The sequence below is a fragment of the Podarcis gaigeae genome (assembly GCF_964106915.1).
Source record: "Podarcis gaigeae genome assembly, chromosome: 7".
NCBI classification, from domain to species: Eukaryota; Metazoa; Chordata; class Lepidosauria; order Squamata; family Lacertidae; genus Podarcis; species Podarcis gaigeae.
In genome coordinates this window covers 91,063,260-91,085,243 of record NC_139683.1, presented here as the reverse complement: position 1 = coordinate 91,085,243, position 21,984 = coordinate 91,063,260, and the positions used below count along the sequence as shown (strand labels likewise).

Sequence of the window (21,984 nt, the reverse complement as noted above, 5' to 3'; positions counted from 1 at the left end):
CTGGGTACTTACTGCAGGTCAGCACAAAACATATGTTTTCTGCAGGGGTGGGGAATCCTTTTATTCTGGCAGGCTGGATCCTGTGGACTCCTGCCCTTGACAGGGCACTTGGACATCAACCTTATAGGTTAGGCTGAAAGAGCCACTGCCTGAGGTTACTCAGTGAGTTTCGTGGTAGAGTGGGAATTTGAACCAAGGTTTTCCCAGTGATACTCAGATGCACAAGCCACTACATTACCTTGTCAACTCTAAAACTAAAGAGGTGTATTTCAATCCTTCAGTTACTGATAGTAATTTGCTCCTATAGCCAATGAATCTTTAGTCTGCAGAATTATTTCTTTAGAGGGTTTTTTTTAGCAGGGGTAGAAATCTCCAGCCTGTGAGCCTAGTTAGCCCTCCAAGCCTCAGAGGTTTGCTCCCTGGGTTTTGTCTTTCCTGGGCCTGATGTACCGTATTTTTCGCTCTATAAGACACACTTTTCCCCTCCTAAAAAGTAAGGAGAAATGTGTGTGTGTCTTATGGAGCGAATGCAGGCTGCACAGCTATCGCTGAAGCCAGGAAAGCAAGAGGGATTGGTGCGCACCGATCCCTCTTGCTCTCCTGGCTTCAGCGATAGCCGCACAAACCTCCTAAGCGCAGCGGGAGCACTCCTCCCGCTTTGCTCAGGAGGCTTTGCGTTGCTTTCGCTGGGGAGGCGCTGCACAGCTTTCCCTCTCTGCGCAGCGCCCCTTCAGCGAAGCGGCAGGAGAAATGGAAGGGGCTCCGTTTCTCCTGCTGCTTCACTGAAGGGGCGCTGAGCAGAGAGGGAAAAAATATTTTTTTCTTTTTCTCTAAAACTATGGTCTTATGGTCGGGTGTGTCTTATAGAGTGAAAAAGACATGGCGCTGAGCACAGGAAAGTCCAAGCCTCAGATAAAGGAAGAATTCTGAGCCCCCAGAAAGCATGCTTCTGATTCTTCCTTTGCAGGTGCTTCTTGAACTTTGAGTTACTTGATACAAAACTCAAAGGGACTCAAGAACAACATCAATGCACATTAAAACATACCCAGATTACTAAACCTGGGGGGGGGGGGGGGCAGCAGAGAAGACCTTCCAGCTGGAGCAGCAGAAGCCATGCTCCTGGTGTCTCCTGGCCTGCTTGGCCTGCTCTCCTGGCTTTCTGTTCACAGAGCAGTTGTCAAAAACTTCCTTCATATCATGCAGCTTATTGCAATCTGACGTGCAACTGCTTCATCTTCTCAGCTGCTTAGCCTCATTGGATTTGAGTCATTCTGCAGAAAGGCAGGTAGCAAAAACAAAATAATTTTAAGGAAAATAATATGTTTTGTCCTGTATGGCATACATCACCTCTAAATAAGTTATAGGCTATTTTGTGAAAACGAAGCATACCTAATATCACATGATCACCTCCCTTGGCTAATCCGATGGCTTGTTGTTGTTTAGTCGTTGTTTAGTCTTTGTGACCCCATGGACCAGAGCACGCCAGGCACTTCTGTCTTCCACTGCCTCCCGCAGTTTAGTCATATCCGATGGCTTAGTCATATACAAACTTGGCATGGGAGCATAACCTTTGAACTCCAGTTCATCTGGGCCTAGCAGTGCCAAGAAGAGTTAGATCACCACTGTATTATGGGAGATTCTTCATGAGGAATAAGCTCTTACCGGGGTTGGGAAATACTTCAGTTTTCTAAGTGCCAGGATGTCTCAGTTCGCAGACAACAGAGCACTTTGGAATTATTTAGCCCAAGTATCTTCTCCACAATTTTCTGTTGAAGTGCTACTCTACAATTCTATGATTTATAAGTTGCCTAATACAAAAATAGTCTGCACACGACTTACAAATAAAATAAAAACACCAGTAAAAACATGCCAGTCGTCACTAATAAACAACTGCAATAACTGCATCTGCAACAGTGAAACATCAACAGTATAGGGGTCAGTTTAGCTTGTCACAAGCAGTGAAATGCCTGGGAAAATAGGAAGGTTTTAACATGGTGTCATAAAGCTCTTAAGTTAGTGCCATATTAAGTTTGTGGGATATTTCATAGAATCACAGAATTGTAGAGTTGGAAGGAGCTGCAAGGGGCATCTGATCCAACCTTGCAATGCAGAAATCTTTGGCCCAATGTGGGGCTCGAACCACAAACCTGAGATTAAAAGCCTCATCCTTTATGACTGAGCTATCCCCGTTTCCATTTATTGTACTGTACAGACAATATCAAATACCTTATAGCCACAGTTATGTCTTTTCACTTTGTCCTTTGTGAAATGCCAGAAAAGCAATGTGAGTTGTCTGTAAAGCTGTCATTCTTGGTGGGTGGATCAAATTAGATCTCTATAGGTCTCTAATGATTTTGTTGTCAATTTGAAATAAGTCTGTTCTGTGAAAAAGCTAAATTTAAATAGAAACCATTAAGCCACAGTATCATGAAGAATTGAGAAATGTGTTGTCAGGTAGCACACAAATTCAGTGCAAAGATCTTATAATTTAAGCTGTTGGATGGAATTATTTACTTCATAAATCTAATAAAAGCATTTTTTTTCTACCTCTGGTATAATATGAACCTGGAACATTGGTATAATGTATGGCAGCAGGGGACTTTTTTCCCCTCTTACTGCATCAGTGTTTTTAAAATTGGAAAGCCTTGTTTTAAGCATGTGTGCACACAGTATGAATAGTACAGTACAGATGTACTTTGATACCAGAGTAAAAAAATCTCCCAAGAAACCGCTGTGAATGTCAATAGTAGAGAGGATAATTGAGATCAACTTATTGCTTTGTCATTTTTCAAGGCAAGAACTCTTTTAAATAACAGTCATTTTATTATCCAAGTTCTAATTCAACTATCCAGTGTCCCTTTATTAACCCAAAAAGAACTTTTGTGAAGTTAATCTTCCGGAGCAGATTAAATGTTAACTATTCTGTTATTTTCCAGATTCATCCTAATAATATAGACAGTGAATTAATATTGTACCAGAATCAAGTTATGAGAGAGTCAGATCTGTTTCAAGAATCTCTGGAACATATAGAAACTTATGAGAGGCAAATATGTGACAAGCCGGAGAGTTGAGAATCAGGAGCCTTTTCTCAGTTTAACAGGTAACCAATTTCAGCTGAGCGACACCAGAAATTACCGGTAACCTGAGACTGGAGCACCTTCCCTGGGTGGGATGGCTAAAAGAAGTTGGGGCTTTCATAGCTTAGGGAAAGCTAGTGGTGTCCAAACTTTTTTCAAAAAGGGCCAGATTTAATGAAGTGAAGGGCCATGAGGGCCAACCAAAGTTGTTGAGCTTTTTATGATTTTACCCCAGGAAATAAACTGCCACAGGAGCTGGATTGAAACTGACCGGCGGACCGGATTAAGCCCCCAAAAGTAGCTTTCTGACCACTATATGGTGTCGTGGGCCAGAGGTGCTCACCTGACCCCTGGTCACTTGGGTCACTGATGCACCCCAAGATGGAGTGGAGGGACAATGCACCAACAGCCCATCTGGAGGTCAGCTGAACACCATCAGCCCACTCTACTCTCTGCGACAGTTGGCCACCATGGACAAAAAACTCCTCTCTCTCATCACAGTGGAAATTGAGGCATTCAGGACCAAGCACACATTTGTGTTTAGCACATACAGTGGTACCTCGCAAGACGAATGCCTTGCAAGACGAAAAACGCACAAGACGAAAGAGTTTTCCGTTTTTTGAGTCGTTCCACAAGACGAATTTCCCTATGGGCTTGCTTCACAAGACGAAACGTCTTGCGAGTTCTTGCAAGTTTGTTTCCTTTTTCTTAAAGCCGCTAATAGCCGTGCTTCGCAAGACAAAAAAAACGCAAGACAAAGAGACTCGCGGAACGGATTAATTTCATCTTGCGAGGCACCACTGTACTTTACAAACAACAGCACAACCATCTTGTTGCACCTTAAATACTGAGGGGACAGTCCTATAGCAAGATTTGCCAGGCTGGGCATGTTAGGATGCAGTGGAACTCCAGCTGAACTGGAAGGCTCCTGGTGCAGCTGAGCTGATTCCCCCAACCGAGCTCAGCCAAAAAGGTGCCCATGCCCTTTCCTCCATCCCAGCACAGTAGGGACCCAACTGGGGCAGCCAAGCCCAGTAGATTGCAAGCCAGTGAAATCCCTGAAAATAGAGTGTGGCAGGTATAAGTCAGGGATATATGCTGCACCCTAAGCTCATTCAGCTCAGCCAGGAACTCAGTGGGAGGTGAATCAGCATAAAGGGTTCTCTAACTCAAATTGCATCATGGAAGTCATTGGAGAGAGCCTGATTCCCAGAAATTGGTCACTCTGGAAGGAGAGGGGAGCCTCGGCTACACCCTCTTCCTAATGTGGAGGGCTGGTGGTTGTCACAAATATCCCTTGCACCCCCACATGGGTGCCCCAGGCCTCCACACTCCCAGAGCCTTGTGGTTTGCTCCCAGGTCCCAACATGCAGAAGGACGCAGGTGGCGCTGTGAGTTAAAGCCTCAGCGCCTAGGACATGCCGATCGAAAGGTCGGCGGTTCGAATCCCTGCGGCGGGGTGCGCTCCCGCTGCTCGGTCCCAGCGCCTGCCAACCTAGCAGTTCGAAAGCACCTCCGGGTGCAAGTAGATAAATAGGGACCGCTTACCAGCGGGAAGGTAAACGGCGTTTCCGTGTGCGGCTCTGGCTCGCCAGATGCAGCTTTGTCACGCTGGCCACGTGACCTGGAAGTGTCTCCGGACAGCGCTGGCCCCTGGCCTCTTGAGTGAGATGGGCGCACAACCCCAGAGTCTGGCAAGACTGGCCCGTACGGGCAAGGGTACCTTTACCCAACATGCAGATCCCTCCGGGGGGGGGGGCAGGAAAACTCTGAGCCACCCCTGATAACAACACTGGCCAGCATGTCCCCCTCAGGATAGGTTTATGCACCAGCTTACGCTGTACCACCTCCCTGTGCCTAGGATTGTCCTGTAAAGCATACTATAGTAAATCAGTCACAAGAGTCTCTGTTTCTGCTGCAACAAACCAACAGAGCTGTCACTGTTTTTTAGAAAAATCATGCAAACAACAGCCACTGGTTGGGTAAGACTAAGGATCAAACCTGGCAAAGAGGAGCAATATAATCCTTTCCTCCCCTGCTGTGGTTCTAACAACAGCAAAAGGCACATTCCTCCAAAATTGTTAATTTTCTTAGGTGCCAATGGGAGCTTACCTCCCAATGCACACAGCGGCTTCAGAGGAGTTATGTTTGTCAGGATGGTGTCAAGGAAGGAAAGGGTTAACTCCCCCATTCCTACCTGCTATACATAATCCTAAAAATCATTAGTGCCCCCTGTAGCTGCTATTGCTTTCTTTTCCTTTTTAAAAGTGACTGTTAAGAACAAAGTTTGGCCTTTGTTGAAGATGATTAGCAGCAGGTACAGGACATATGGTTGGAAGTGGATATTTTACACATTTAATTACCTTATGGAGTTTACTGCCACAAGGTGTTCTGATGGCCACTTGCTGTACAATAGAATATGACAGATTCATCAAGAGCTATTGGTAGGCATCTATCATTTTTGGCTGGTCTTGCCTAGGCAAAAATTGTAGTTTTAATCCTTTTCTTCTCAGGGCAAGCTCCCAGCCAAATGCGTTTCCCAAAGGATGAACAACTGAGGGAGCGTGCCGAGCTTGGCGGATGAAATGCCTCTGGTGAGCAACACCCAATGCCCCCTTCCACAAGAAGGGACAGCAGAAGGGGTCTTGAAGTTGCCCATCAATAGTTAGCACCTTGACACAGATTAAGCAGGCACATAGCTCTTAAAGTCTTCCCTGCCATGGTTCAAGAGTGGCTGGGGATGGGTGGGGTAAAATTATTATTATTCAGATGTATTTGTATTTAAGTGACAGTATTTTTTTCTAAATCTCCATCAATATGTAGAAATTTGCAGGGGCATTTCATATGCAAATCGCTGTCATCTTTCATCCTCTGTTTTGATGCGTTTGTCCTCTCTTTTTTGCTATGCATAAACGACCACTTTATGGCAAGCGGGGAAGGAGTTAGAAAGCCAGCAGGTGAAAAAAAATGCCTTCCTTTATCAGGTGGCTTCCTCCAAGTCTGTGGACCACTGAATCTCGCCGGATGCTATTCGGCAGTTGAATGCGCATGCATCCTCTGTGCGCCCCGAGATGCTGGCAGCCCACGCTCCCGGGGTCCCCGAGAAGGCCGGCTGCTCAGCACACGGGCTCGGCTCCCGCGGCTTTAAGGCTCCTGAAGCGGCTGCCTTCCGCCTTTGGTCAGGCCTCTTCCGCGTGCCGAGCCTGAGACTAATCCAAACTCTTCTTCTTCTGCTGCTGCTGCCTTGGCTGCCTGAAGCCGAAGCGACCCGAAGGCGCCTCTGCCCTCTCCCCTCTTCTAGCTCTAGGCGCTCGGGGCGAAGCAGGGCGCAGGCGCGCGACCTCGGGGCCTGAGGCGGTTGGCGCCGCCCCTTCCCCGCCCCCTCGCGCCGCCTCACAAGTCGGGGCCTCGCGCGCGCGCGCGCCTGACAGGCCGGCGAGCGAGCGAGGGAGCGAACGGGCGGGGGGAGGGAGGCGCCGGGGCGGATGGATGGATGGATCCCCGCGTGGCCTGGATCCAGCCCGAGCAGAAAGGCCCCGCCAATGCGCTCTGGATGCAGATCTGGGAAACCTCGCAGGGCCGCGGCGGAGGCGGCTCCGGCTCCTCCTCCTCGCCGTCTACGCCCTCCTCGCCGCCGCCCTTCCCTCAGGCAGCCCAGGCCCGCCACTCCCTGTGCCGCTTGACGACGACGACGCCCGCCGCCAAGCCGCCGCCGCTCCTGACCGAGAGGCCGCCGCCGCCGCCACGGCCGCCGCTGCTGCTGCTGCACAAGCCTCCTCCGGGGCCTCCGCCCTCCTCCTCCTCCTCCTCCGCGGAGTCCGGCGCTGACAGCCCCGGCGGGCCGCCTTCGGGGTCTCGCCAGGCCTCGCCCGTGGGGAAGCCGGCGAAGCGGAGCGGGGAAGCGGCGGCGGCGCAGAGCCCGAGGTCGGCGGACGCCTCGCCCCCGCCCCTGCCCGCCCGCCACCTCCACCAGCACCAGTACCACCCGAGCCGAAGGAAACGGGAGAACAAGGCCAGCACGTATGGGATGAACTACCTGCTCTCCGGCGGCGGCGGGCCTTGTCCCGAAGCCCAGCCCGCGCTCGGCCCCGCTCCGGGCACCCCGTGGAAAAGCAGGCAGCGCTACAGCCCCGGCATCCAAGGGTGAGCCGTTCTGGGCGCTTGCTTGCGACGGGCTCCTCAGCTGTGCGGGGCCAAGACCCCTCGCCTGAAATTCCCCTCCCCAGTGATTGCTTTTAGACTGGGGGGATCCTATTCATAGATACGTTGTAGCCGTGCTAAGTCTGGACCCCTAAGAGGGGGTTTCTACTAAGGCTGCCTGGTGGCTGATTTTTGTAGGCTGAAAGTGCTTGGATGGTTTTAAGATAAGAAATGAATCCTAACAGTAAGGCATTCTCGATTGGACTGACTGAGAAATCCAGTAAATTGGCTTAGGACCTCCATTGAGAATAATAGAATTGTAGAGTTGGGAGGGTCCACAAGGGTCATCTAGTCCAACCCCTTGCAGTGCAGGAATCTTGCCCAACATGGGGCTCAAACCCAGGATTAAGAGTCTTATGTTCTATTGGCTGAGCTATTAACGGAATGAGACAGGGAGGATGATTGTGGGATTTTTCAAGGTGACCTGTGTCTTAATGCAGGGTCGTCTTTGCAGAACACATGTGAAACTTTCCTTCCTATATACACTTAAGTTGGGGTCTAAGTCATTTTGTGATCAGTGGTCATACTTCAGAGTAAAATGAGCTTGTGGCTGAAAGGTGTCCACTTTCCGTGAAGCCTGTAGTTAGGAATGGCTGTTCTGCCCATGTGTTTTAGGTGTAACAGTTCAAAATTATTTTTCACCTGGTTTAGTATTATAGCTATGAGACTGAGCTTCAAAGGAGGAATTCCCTAGTATACTAACAATGAATTCCGTAGGTTTGGAGAACCGCTCTCATCCCTCCCCCAGTATGTCTGCAATATTAGGATAGTGCTGACTTACATTGCGGTTGTGATTGTTTATCACCTGCCCTTCATCCTAAGGTCCCAAGGTGGGTTACAACAATTAAAACAATGTTAGAAACGGCTTACAATTCCAGAAATGAGAGGAGTCATAGAATCATAGAGTTGGAGGAGACCACAAGGACCATCGAGTCCAACCCCCTGCCAAGCAGGAAACACCATCAGAGCACTCCTGACATATGGTTGTCAAGCCTCTGCTTAAAGACCTCCAAAGAAGGAGACTCCACCACACTCCTTGGCAGCAAATTCCACTGTCCAACAGCTCTTACTGTCAGGAAGTTCTTCCTAATGTTTAGGTGGAATCTTCTTTCTTGTAGTTTGGAACCATTGCTCCGTGTCCGCTTCTCTGGAGCAGCAGAAAACAACCTTTCTCCCTCCTCTATGTGACATCCTTTTATATATTTGAACATGGCTATCATATCACCCCTTAACCTCCTCTTCTTCAGGCTAAACATGCCCAGCTCCCTTAGCCATTCCTCATAAGGCATCGTTTCCAGGCCTTTGACCATTTTGGTTGCCCTCCTCTGGACACGTTCCAGTTTGTCAGTGTCCTTCTTAAACTGTGGTGCCCAGAACTGGACACAGTACTCCAGGTGAGGTCTGACCAGAGCAGAATACAGTGGCACTATTACTTCCCTTGATCTAGATGCTATACTCCTATTGATGCAGCCCAGAATTGCATTGGCTTTTTTAGCTGCTGCATCACACTGTTTGCTCATGTCAAGTTTGTGGTCAACCAAGACTCCTAGATCCTTTTCACATGTACTGCTCTCAAGCCAGGTGTTACCCATCTTGTATTTGTGCCTCTCATTTTTGTTGCCCAAGTGCAATACTTTACATTTCTCCCTGTTAAAATTCATCTTGTTTATTTTGGCCCAGTTCTCTAATCTGTCAAGGTCGTTTTGAAGTGTGATCCTGTCCTCTGGGGTGTTAGCCACCCCTCCCAGTTTGGTGTCATCTGCAAATTTGATCAGGATGCGCTTGAGTCCATCATCCAAGTCATTGATAAAGATGTTGAATAAGACCAGGCCCAAGACAGAACCCTGTGGCACCCCACTAGTCACTCTTCTCCAGGATGAAGAGGAACCATTGATGAGCACCCTTTGGGTTCGGTCAGTCAGCCAGTTACAAATCCACTGAGTGGTAGCATAGTCAAGACTGCATTTTACCAGCTTCTTTACAAGAATATCATGGGGCACCTTGTCAGATGCCTTGCTGAAATCAAGGTAGGCTACATCCACTGCGTTCCCTTCATCTACCAGGCTTGTAATTCTGTCAAAAACCGAGATCAGGTTAGTCTGACATGACTTATTTTTCAGAAATCCATGCTGACTATTGGTGATCACAGCATTCCTTTCTAGGTGCTCACAGACTGTTTGCTTAATGATCTGCTCCAGAATCTTCCCTGGTATTGATGTCAGACTGACTGGGCGGTAATTATTTGGGTCCTCTCTTTTCCCCTTTTTGAAAATAGGGACAACATTTGTCCTCCTCCAGTCTGCCGGGACTTCGCCAGTTCTCCAGGAATTCTCAAAGATGACTGCCAGTGGTTCTGAGATCACATCTGCCAGTTCTTTTAATACTCTCGGATGCAGTTCACCTGGCCCTGGAGACTTGAATACATCTAAACTAGCCAAGTATTCTTGTACTATCTCCTTAGTTATTCTGGGCTGTGTTTCCTCTGCTGAATCATTTGCTCCAAATTCTTCAGGTCGGGCATTGTTTTCTTTATCGGAGAAGACTGAGGCAAAGAAGGCATTGAGGAGTTCAGCCCTTTCTGTGTCCCCTGTTTGCATTTCACCATCTTCTCCTCTGAGTGACCCCACGGTTTCTTTGTTCTTCCTTTTGCTACGAACATACCCATTAAAGCCTTTTTTGTTGCTTTTAACCTCTCTAGCAAGCCTGAGTTCATTCTGTGCTTTAGCTTTTCTGACTTTGTGTCTACACGTGCTGGCTATTTGTTTGAATTCCTCTTTGGTGGTTTCCCCCCTTTTCCATTTTTTGTACACATCCTTTTTTAATCTTAACTCCGTTAAAAGTTCTTTAGATAGCCACCCTGGCTTCTTTAGGCACCTTCCATGTTTCCGTCTCATTGGTTTTGCCTGAAGTTGTGCTTTTACTATCTCCCTCTTAACAAACTCCCAGCCATCATGAACTCCCTTTCCTGTATTATTGTCCATGGGATCTCACCCAGCACTTCCCTAAGTTTTATGAAGTCGGCTTTCTTAAAGTCAAGAAATTGAGTCCTAGTATGCTTGGCTGCTCCTTTCCGCTGTATAGTAAACTTCAGAAGAGCATGATCACTTGAAGTCCCCCATTACTACTATCTCCCTTCCTTTTGCATGCTTGGCCATCTGTTCCAGGCAGGCATTATCTATGTCCTCCGTTTCGCTTGGGGATCTATAGTAAACTCCCACAATGAGGTCACTGTTATTCTTCTCTCCCTTAATTTTGACCCAAATGCTCTCACTTTGGCTTTGAGGTTCTAAATCTTGGATCTCTTCACAGGTATACACATCGCTGACATATAACGCCACTCCTCCTCCTTTCTTGTCTGGTCTGTTTCTCTGAAATAGATTGTATCCCTCCATTATTACATTCCAATCGTGGGACTTATCCCATCAGGTTTCAGTGATGCCTATTATGTCATATTTAGTTTGCTGTACCAAGAGCTCAAGCTCATCTTGTTTATTTCCCATGCTTTGTGCATTAGTGTACAGACATTGAAGTCCATTAATCATTCCCCCGTGTCTCTTATTTAAGGATTTTTTCCTCCCACCACTAGGTCTGCGTGCTGTTTGCTCCATTCGGTCTATGACATTTAGATGATCATCTTCATCAATTGATAGACTACTAGGTTGGGATGAAGGCGGGTTTGTCACACATGCCAGAGTGGAACCTCTTAACAAATTTTTGCATTGTATCTATAAACTTTGAGGTGTGCACCTGTTAAAGGCGTAGCCATCTATCAGCAGAAGCATTAGGAGTTTGTGGAGGGGAGTTTTATGTGAAAGGGGTTGCACCCTTGTATATTTTTTCTAGTACTGAGGAATGCTCTCTTTTATTAGACAGCAACAGCATCTTTTTGTGTATACATGTGATCTCCATAATCTGGACCAGCAGGAAATAGTTTGTTACCCATTGTAAGCATAAGGTTGTCAGAAGTGGTTGTCTCTCTATTTTTATCTTATGCCACACTCACATGGCAGCCATTTTGTGTTATGCCATGCCTTCTCCATGGCTGCTGTGTTGCGACTGGTGCCCCCAGCACACTCTCAAAATTTGAAATGTGCTCACTAGTCCAAAAATGTTGGCAACTGCTTTATGCTATACAGTGATTGAGGGCACAGGGCCTGAACATGTTACCACTTTATGTAATGAGGAGGGTCTGAAGAGTGGGAAAGGGAAATATGTCCTTTTTATTTTCTTTTTTTCTGAAGCATCCCCTGTATTGCAAAGATCAGTCTTTTAACCTCATGACACACATTCATTAACACACACACACCGTGGCCTGGTTCTAATCCTCAATATTCCAGGATACTGTAACATGTTAGTGGCTTGAGCAGACCTTCTCTCCTGAACTGTGCTAAACATTTTGTAAGCCCTGAAATCTTACAGGATGTTTTTTAAATTTCTTTTTTATTTTTGAAAATTTACAAACGTTATGTGTACATACAATACAACCTGCGTCCTAGAAGATGCCTAAGAATGTAGATTTTTGATCCTATTTTGGAATGGCCTTGATTTGCTGTCAAACTAATTATGTGAAGTGATGTTGCACACCTAAATGTGTATATTAGGAAAACATGTATCACACCTAAAGCACTAATCAAGGAGCCATAATTAGCTGCAGCTGTCAAATATACACTGGCAGAACTGGGATTGCTCTTCCATCTCATAATGTGGAATGACCCTAAGATGGAGCTTAGAAAGCTACAACTTCCCTTAAAGCTAGTTGTCCCAGTCTTTCTCATGTGCTCTATTATTAAGCATACTTTTGATACTTTGATGGGACTTGTGTAATATTAAAATTGTGGTTGTCCCACATGTTTTAATGTGTGTACATGTATTGGGAAGCCATTGTCATTCAGTTGTATGTGTGAGAGAGTTTATATTGGATTATTCCATGTGGTTTGTACACTGTCCTACATGTCACATGAGAAAGACATAATGTATGGCCAAGGTTATGCCATGAAATAAAAATCCATTGACAGTTTACTGTGACCTGTGATCAGTTCCTTAGCTCTAATATCAATACCCAGAATCTATAATTTGTTTCCTGTAGTATCTGTTGTGCCTATCATCCTTAAATATCTGATCCTCTGAGGCCTAGTTGAATTAATGATTTCTACTGCAAATCAATTCTGAGTGTTAATAATAATAATAATAATAATAATAATAATAATAATAATAATAATAATAATTTATTTATACCCCACCCATCTGACTGGGTTTCCCCAGCCACTCTGGTTTGCTCCCAACAAAATATTAAAACACGATAAAACATCAAACATTAAAAACTTCCTTAAACAGAGCTGCATTCAGATGTCTTATAAAAGTCAGATAGTGTTTATTTCCTTGACATCTGATGGGAGAGTGTTCCACAGGGTGGGCACCACTACTGAGAAGGCCCTCTGCCTGCTTCCCTGTAACCTCACTTCTTGCAGTGAGGGAACTGCCAGAAGGCCCTTGGCTGAACGAGCCTAACAATGGGGGTGGAGACGTTCCTTCAGGTATACTGTTAGGATTCAGAACAGTACTCTGGTTTATGAATAAAACATATTCATATGTTTGCTGTCTCTGTACACACCAGAAACATACCCTTAGAGTATACAGACAACCCTAGTTGAAAAAACTTTCTAAATGTATTTAGTGCCAAGGCGTTAATATTTGTTAAATTATTCTTTACTCATTATAATTACAGTCGTACCTTGGTTGTCAAACTTAATCCATTTGACTCCCGAAACAGTTCGAAAACCAAGGCGCAGCTTCCGATTGGCTGCAGAAACTTCCTGCACCCATTTGGAAGCTGCGTCGGACATTCAGCCTCCAAAAAACGTTCACAAACCGGAACATTCACTTCTGGGTTTGTGGCGTTCGGGAGTGAAAACATCCAAGTACCAAGGCATTCAACAACCAAGGTACAGCTGTACTGCAGTTCACCAAAACTCTTTTGTCTTTTCAGGTTGCATATTTTGCTTCCTGCACACAAACTGCTTTCTAGGAATGGAATTTCCTCCAAATTACATAATACAGTGGTGCCTCGCAAGACGAAATTAATTCGTTCCGCAAGTTTTTTCTTCTTGCGAGTTTTTCGTCTTGCGAAGCACGGTTTCTCATAGGAATGCATTAAAAATCAATTAATGCGTTCCTATGGAGACCGCTTGCCAGGCTGGCGGTGCGGAGAAGGGCTTTTCTCCCCACCGCAAGCCTTCAGCACAGGTACGGGAACAGAGGGGAAGGCACACAGCGCTTCTCCTCTGTTCCCGGGGCTTGCGGTGGGAGGAGGGTTTTTCCTCCCCACCGCCAACATTCAGAACAGCATTCTGAATGTTGGCAGTGGGAAGGAAAACCCTTCTCCCACCGCAAGTCTTCAGGACAGCCATCCGAAGGCTGGCGGGGGGAGAAGGTCTCTCCGCCCCACCACCAGCCTTTGGAGGAGCCTTCCGACGCCTGGCGGGGGGAGAAGGTCTCTCCACCCCACCGCCAGCCTTCGGAGGAGCCTTCCGAAGCCTGGCGGGGGGAGAAGGGCTCTCCGCCCCACCGCCAGCCTTCGGAGCAGCCTTCCGAAGCCTGGCGCGGGGAGAAGGGCTCTCCGCCCCATCACCAGCCTTCGGAGGAGCCTTCCAAAGCCTGGCGGGGGGAGGAGGGCTCTCCGCCCCACCGCCAGCCTTCGGAGCAGCCTTCCGAAGCCTGGCGCGGGGAGGAGGGCCCTCCGCCCCATCACCAGCCTTCGGAGCAGCATTTCGAAGGCTGGCGCGGGGAGAAGGTCTCTCCGCCCCACCGCCAGCCTTCGGAGCAGCCTTCCGAAGCCTGACGGGGGGAGAAGGGCTCTCCGCCCCATCGCCAGCCTTCGGAGGAGGTCCGAGGACAGAGGGGAAGACGCGCTGCGCTTCCCCGCTGTCCCGGAGATTTCCCTATGGGCTTTCGTCTTGCGAAGGAAGCCCATAGGGAAATTTGTTTTGTGAAGTGCCTCCAAAACGGAAAACCCTTTCGTCTGGCGGGTTTTCCGTCTTGCGAGGCGTTCGTCTTGCGGGGCACCACTGTAATCATTGGAAATTTTGCTTTTTATAGAATATTCTAGTTCACACTGTTCTAAATTCAAATTTGTGTACTTTTTCATACCAATGGATGAATTTTCAGACTACAGTGGTACCTCGGGTTACAGACACTTCAGGTTACAGACTCCACTAACCCAGAAATAGTACCTCAGGTTAAGAACTTTGCTTCAGGATAGGAACAGAAATTGTGCTCCGGGGGCGCAGCGGCAGCAGGAGCCCCTATTAGCTAAAGTGGTGCTTCAGGTTAGGAACAGTTTCAGGTTAAGAACGGACCCCCAGAACGAATTAAGTTCTTAACCCGAGGTACCACTGTGATTTAATGTACTTTTTCATACTAATGGATGGAAGTTTCGCTTTAGAAACCCAGACTTGGATCTTAGGTATAAATAATTTAAAAATATTTTTTTTATTCTTCCCCATAGGCTTCATGAAGAAATAATTGACTTTTATGCCTTCATGTCCCCTCGTCCTGAAGAAGAAGTCATGAGAAGAGAAGTAGTGAAAAGAATAAAAATGGTCATCAAAGATCTTTGGCCTACAGCAGATGTGAGTACCTCTCAGACAGGTATTTTAGGTCCCCAAGCTCTTCTCACATCCATTCTCACCATAACGTGGGTGGACTGGGCACAACATAGGGTTGACTTCCTTATGTCTTCTGACCCAAATCAAAAGCCTTGGGGTAAACAAGGTTTCTTTCTAAGTGCTGTGCCACGTTGATGGCTTCCATAGGATCCTTAATACCTTTTGTCTCTGTTTATTTAAAATGATGTATACAATGCTCTCGGCTAGCATTCAGTAGATCCAAAGTGTTGTGGAAACTTCCCTTATTATACTAAATTTATCCCCCCCCCCCCAACACATCAGTAGGCTTTTTGTCATAAAAACCATCCCAATAAAACTATTTATATTTATGACACTGGAGGGACACTGCTTCAGATATTGTGACCACATTCATGTCTCTTAGCCTTAAAGATGGATATGGGGATAGGTGCAGAGAGATAGTAGTCAGAGTGTTCCACTGTGATTTGTCATCTATGAAAATGCTTCTTTGCACTGTCCCTTCCCAATCTGGGCACCTTCTTATTAGGAAACATTGAAACCTTTATTGTGGTATGCCTCCTTTTCAGAATCTGTTTTGTTTTTGATCTTCGTTATTGATGAGACGCCTGCCAGAAAAATCACAGTCTTGGTAATAAATATTACAAAGCATAAATATTTGTCTTTCCCTGTTAATTCAGTTTTATAAATTGGTTTCATTCAAATAATAGGAATGTGTTGAGGGCTCCCTCATCCCCATGTAGGGTTTCTGACCTCCTGGTTTTCTGTAACCTACAGTTTTCCATGACAACTGAATCAAACAAACTCTGGTTAGAGTAAACCAGTAAAGAAATAATTCACTTCTGATTACCAAATCATTTGATTAGCAATTGAGTAGCATGACCTTTAGGGACGCAGGTGGCGCTGTGGGTTAAAGCCTCAGCGCCTAGGACTTGCCGATCGAAAGGTCGGCGGTTCGAATCCCTGCGGCGGGGTGCGCTCCCGCTGCTCGGTCCCAGCGCCTGCCAACCTAGCAGTTCGAAAGCACCTCCGAGTGCAAGTAGATAAATAGGGACCGCTTACCAGCGGGAAGGTAAACGGCGTTTCCGTGTGCGGCTCTGGCTCGCCAGATGCAGCTTTGTCACGCTGGCCACGTGACCCGGAAGTGTCTCCGGACAGCGCTGGCCCCTGGCCTCTTGAGTGAGATGGGCGCACAACCCCAGAGTCTGTCAAGACTGGCCCGTACGGGCAGGGGTACCTTTACCTTTACCTTTAGCATGACCTTTTAAGCAAGCCAGTTAGTTTTTGAGTGGAAGAAGCAAATAACAGTAAAAGGAACTGTTTCTGAAGATAAAGGCATGTGGATTTCCGTGAGAGATTTTTCAGTTCAGCATTCAGAATTGTGAGATCTGCATTAACTTTGTTTTTCTTTTGCAGGTTCAGATATTTGGAAGTTTTAGTACAGGGCTCTATCTGCCAACTAGGTAAGCCTTGACTAACATTTCCAGCTCTCAGTGTATTTTGTTAATAATGCTATCATACTGAAGGGATTGTTTGTTCTTCCCAGTCTTAAAATCAGTACAGGGAAGAAACCAAAGGAAGGGGAAGGAAATTGAATTGGGGATAAACATGCAATTATTTCCATTAACATGAACTTAGGTTTAGTATGTACTATGTAAAATGTAGGTTTACATAGTATGGTATGTAATGGGAATATGTTAATATATCTCCATATCCGTGCTTGAATTTGGCATAACTTTTTAAGCTAAGTCTTATTTAGCAGAATTGTTTGTGTGATACTGACTTTTCACTGAGGTGTTTCATAGCATTTAACATATCACATCACTATGTATGCTAGCATTTTAGACTTCTACTCTGTAATATTCTGGCAGATACAGAGTAATGATTATGAATAATAACTGACCTTAGCAATTGTTTTCCAGAGTTTAAATATTTCTATAAATGCAGAAAGGAAAGTATGTACACATGTAGGCAGTAATCTGGGCCTTTTTAAAATGTAACCAGATTGCCAACATTATGTGACAAAATACACAAAACACACAAACACTTATACCTGTGTGTGGTGCCCTTGGTTGAGGCTGTAATGTAATAACTTCACAGTCTGTTTTCCTGTACAGTGGTGCCTCGCAAGACGAAAATAATCTGTTCCGCGAGTCTCTTCGTCTAGCGGTTTTTTCGTCTTGCGAAGCAACCCTATTAGCGGTATTAGCGGCTTAGCAGCTATTAAAGGCTTAGCGGCTAAAAGGCTATTAGCGGCTTAGCGGCTTAGAAAAAGGGGGGGGAGCAAAAAAAATCGCAAGACTCGCAAGACGTTTTCGTCTTGCGAAGCAAGCCCATAGGGAAATTCGTCTTGTGAAGCGCATCGAAAAATGGAAAACCCTTTCATCTAGCGGGTTTTTCGTCTTGCGAGGCATTCGTCTTGCGGGGCACCACTGTATTCATTTTCCTACTTTTAGAAGCCCTCCTATTCTGTTTGAGGGGATTAGTAGTAAGGTTAGTCTACTGAAGACTGAATTTAACAATCTTCAAAGGAATATTAATGTGTAATCCTCTAATGAACCTTTATGTATGTTGTATTATCTATAGTGATATTGATTTAGTCGTTTTTGGGAAATGGGAGAGCCCCCCTCTGCAGCTTCTGGAACAAGCACTAAGGAAACACAATGTGGCTGAGCCATATTCAATTAAAGTACTTGACAAAGCTACGGTAAGTAACAGGAACAAGCTATATTCCATTTTAGAAAGTCAAGCTATTTAGTATGATTTTTTTTTTTAATGCAGCTATTTTTATGCTGTGTTGCTGTGTTGAATCTCAATACTTCTGCTTCTGAAGATGCAGGTTTCTGACTCAACAGCTTTATCTGAGTTTGTAATAGTAGTATTTGAATCCTAAACTTATTTTTTATTTCACAAAATGTATATTCTGCTTGATCATAAAAACCTCAAAACTGTTTATAAAAGGAGTAAGTAGGATAATAAGATTATCTAAACAACAACAACAACAATTTATTATTTGTACCCCGCCCATCTGGCTGGGTTTCCCCAGCCACTCTGGGCGGCTTCCACAGAAACCAAAAATACACTAAAATATCACATATTAAAAACATCCCTGAACAGGGCTGCCTTAAGATGTCTTCTGAATGTCAGGTAGTTGTTTATCGCTTTGACATCTGCTGGAAGGGCGTTCCACAGGGTGGGCGCCACTACCGAGAAGGCCCTCTGCCTGGTTCCCTGTAGCTTTGCTTCATTGAGACGCACAGTGTAGTTGCTAACAACATAGACCCAGCTTGCATGCTATGTTGAACTAATGGCTTAACATGAGTGAGCAAAAGTATGAGTTCTCAGAGTGGAGATTGCAGCTGCAGCACTCTTCCCCCATTTGGTGTTATTCTTTCCAGGGCTAAGCTGTGTTTGACTTAATGTTATGTCTGAACCAGCACTTGTGCTTTGCCTCGCTCTAGAGCGTGTGTTGGCAAATTAAGGCCCGCAGGCTGGATCCGGCCTAATAATAATAATAATAATAAAAATAAAAATAATAATAATTTATTATTTATACCCCGCCCATCTGGCTGGGCCTCCCCAGCCACTCTGGGCGGCTTCCATAAAAACCAGAAATACAGTAAAATATCACACGTTAAAAACGTCCCTGAACAGGGCTGCCTTAAGATGTCTTCTGAATGTCAGGTAGTTGTTTATCGCTTTGACATCTGCTGGAAGGGCGTTCCACAGGGTGGGCGCCACTACCGAGAAGGCCCTCTGCCTGGTTCCCTGTAGCTTTGCTTCTCGCAATGAGGGAACCGCCAGAAGGCCCTCGGCGCTGGACCTCAGCGTCCGGGCAGAACGATGGGGGTGAGACGCTCCTTCAGGTATACTGGGCCGAGGCCATTTAGGGCTTTAAAGGTCAACACCAGCACTTTGAATTCTGCTCGGAAACTTACTGGGAGTCAATGTTGGTCTTTCAAGACCGGTGTTATGTGGTCTTGGCGGCTGCCCCCAGTCACCAGTCTAGCTGCCGCATTCTGGATTAGTTCTAGTTTCCGGGTCACCTTCAAAGGTAGCCCCACGTAGAGCGCATTGCAGTAGTCCAAGCGGGAGATAACTAGAGCATGCACCACTCTGGCGAGACAGTCTGCGGGTAGGTAGGGGTCTCAGCCTGCGTACCAGGTGGAGTTGGTAGACAGCTGCCCTGGATACAGAATTGACCTGCGCCTCCATGGACAGCTGTGAGTCCAAAATGACTCCCAGGCTGCGCACCTGGTCCTTCAGGGGCACAGTTACCTCATTCAGGACCAGGAAGTCCTCCACACCAGCCCGCCCCCTGTCCCCCAAAAACAGTACTTCTTTCTTGTCAGGATTCAACTTCAATCCATTAGCCACCATCCATCCTCCAACCGCCTCCAGGCACTCACACAGGACCTTCACCACCTTCACTGGTTCTGATTTGAAAGAGAGGTAGAGCTGGGTATCATCTGCATATTGATGCAGTCCAAACCCCCTGATGATCTCTCCCAGCGGCTTCATATAGATGTTAAAAAGCATGGGGAAGAGGACGGAACCCTGAGGCACCCCACAAGTGAGGGCCCAGGGGTCTGAACACTCATCCCCCAACACCACTTTCTGAACCCGGCCCAGGAGGAAGGAGCGAAACCACTGTATAACAGTGCCCCCAGCTCCCAGCCCCTCTAGACAGTCCAGGCGGATGTTATGGTCGATTGTATCAAAGGCCACTGAGAGATCCAGCAGAACTAGGAAACAACTCTCACCTTTGTCCCTAGCTCGCTGGAGATCATCAACCAGCACGACCAAGGCAGTTTCAGTCCCATGATGAGGCCTGAATCCTGATTGGAAGGGATCCAAATGGTCTGCATCCTCCAGGTGTGCGTGGAGTTGTTCAGCAACCACTTGCTCAATAACCTTGCCCAAGAATGGAGGATTTGAGACTGGGCGATAGTTGGCCATACTGGCCAGGTCTAAAGATGGTTTTTTAAGAAGCGGTTTAATGACCGCCTCTTTCAGCGGATCTGGGAATGTTCCCTCACAGAGGAAAGCATTCACCACCCCGCAGAGCCCATTGCCCAGCCCTTCCCGGCTTGCTTTTATTAGCCAGGATGGGCAAGGATCAAGGAGACTGGTGGTTGGTTTCTCGCGTCCAAGCAGCCTGTCCACATCCTCGGGGGTAACGGATTGAAATTGATTCCATGCAACTTGACCAGACAGGACTCTAGCACTCTCCCAACCCAGCCCTGTTCCCACGGTGGTGTCTAGCTCCTTCTGAATATGAGTGATTTTATCTGCAAAAAACTTTGCAAAATTGTTGCAGGAGATCTTGGGGTCTTTACAAGTTCCTGGTGGTAAAGGTGGTTCCGTTAAATTGTGGACCACCTGAAAGAGTCTCCTGCTACTATTTTCTGCAGATGCAATAGAGGCGGTGAAGAAAGTCTTCTTCGCCGTCGCTATCGCCACTTGGTAGGCTCAACGTTGAGCTCTAACCTGTGTCCGGTCAGATTCGGAGTGAGTTTTCTGCCACCGACGCTCTAGCCGTCTCAGCGATTGTTTCATTACCCTCAGCTCCGAAGAAAACCACAGGGCTGTCCGGGCTCTATGCAATCGGAGAGGGTGCTTCGGAGCCAGACAGTCGATAGCCCTGGTTAACTCCGCATTCCAGCGGGCCACCGGGGAATCAGCTGAAAGGCCATCAACATGGGATAAAGAATCCCCTACCACTCTCTGGAAACCATTTGGATCCATTAAGTGGCGGGGGCGGACCATCCGAATTGGTCCCACCTCCCTGCAGAGGGGAATAGGCGCGGAGAAGTCCAGTTGCACCAGGAAGTGGTCTGACCATGGCACTTCCTTTGTTTCACTTTTACTTAGTGTCAGATCACCCACGTCACTAGAGGTGAACACCAGGTCTAAGGCATGTCCATGACTATGAGTTGGGCCAAACTTATTCAGGGACAGCCCCATGGAAGCCATGCTTTCCACGAAGTCCCGAGTGGCCCCTTGTAAGGTCGTGTAGGCATGGATGTTAAAATCCCCTAGGACAACCATACTAGGTGTCTCCAGGAGAACATCCGCCACGACCTGAAGCAGCTCGGACAGGGAATCCTTGGTGCAGCGGGGAGGTCGGTACACCAAAAGAAATCCTGTACTGCCCTTATTGCCCAACTTCCAGAATATGCACTCAGAAAACTGGGTCTTCCCAGTAGGACGCCTGATGCAAGCTAATGACTTCCTAAAAATCACTGCAACCCCACCCCCCCGCCCACATGACCTGGGTTGCTATGCGTAAGAGAAACCTGGAGGGCAAACGGTGGCAAAGACAGGCCCATCTGCTTCTTCCAACCAGGTCTCTGTCACACATGCCAGGTCAAATCCTCCATCCACAATCAGTTCGTGGATGGCAGTGGTTTTATTCATCATTGACCTGGCATTACACAGCAACACCTTCAGGTCATGTGGGCTTCCCCTGTTGATTCCAGTATCCATCCAATCAAGGCCAGACCCGGAGGCAGGGATAGTCCTCAAACTACGACTAAACCTGCCTCCTCGGTAATGACATGGTCTGGTCTTAGCGTAACTCCACCTCCTGCCCATGATCACCGAGATCGGATGTCCCAGTGCCCCCCCCCCCCGTGGAACTTGTCCCAGCCATTGTGTTGGCTGGGGCCCCACTCCCAGGCAGCCCTAATCCCGCCCTTTAAAAACAAAGCACAAACTATACAGAACCAAAAAAACAAAAAACAAAAACAGAACAATTATACTATAATTAATCCCCAACCAAATATCCATCCCACCCCCCAACAAAGGAAAAAAGGAAAAAAAGAAATAAAAATTTAAATTGCCACCAACTGCTTGAGGACATTTTAAAACACATTAACCACTTGGAACAGGGAAGCAATGGCAGCACACTTCCCACACTTCCCCAAAAGTTTGTTCCAAATAAGGGCCTGGGCCACGCCCCCTGGGCCAGTTGGAAAAGGCCCTGGAAGGGAGCAGGCCCTGCAGTCCTCACCACAGCCGATTGTTAAAACAGCTAATTGAAACATTCAAATCAGCATTTTTTA

At 46.9% G+C, this 21,984-nt stretch overlaps 1 protein-coding gene across 2 annotated transcripts in view; it reads left to right on the top strand.

The window, feature by feature from the left end:
- Positions 1-6,406: 6,406 nt before the first annotated feature.
- TENT4A (terminal nucleotidyltransferase 4A) overlaps positions 6,407-21,984 on the top strand; it is a 32,119-nt gene continuing 16,541 nt past the window's right edge. Inside the window, exons 1-4 of one of the 2 annotated variants that reach the window (XM_083748627.1) lie at positions 6,407-7,220; positions 14,782-14,905; positions 16,334-16,380; positions 17,504-17,624. In XM_083748627.1, the coding sequence (XP_083604753.1) occupies positions 6,571-7,220; positions 14,782-14,905; positions 16,334-16,380; positions 17,504-17,624 (942 nt within the window). In that variant the 5' untranslated portion in view covers positions 6,407-6,570. The remainder of the gene's footprint in view (positions 7,221-14,781; positions 14,906-16,333; positions 16,381-17,503; positions 17,625-21,984) is intronic. The other variant, XM_083748628.1, reaches the window with a different exon arrangement.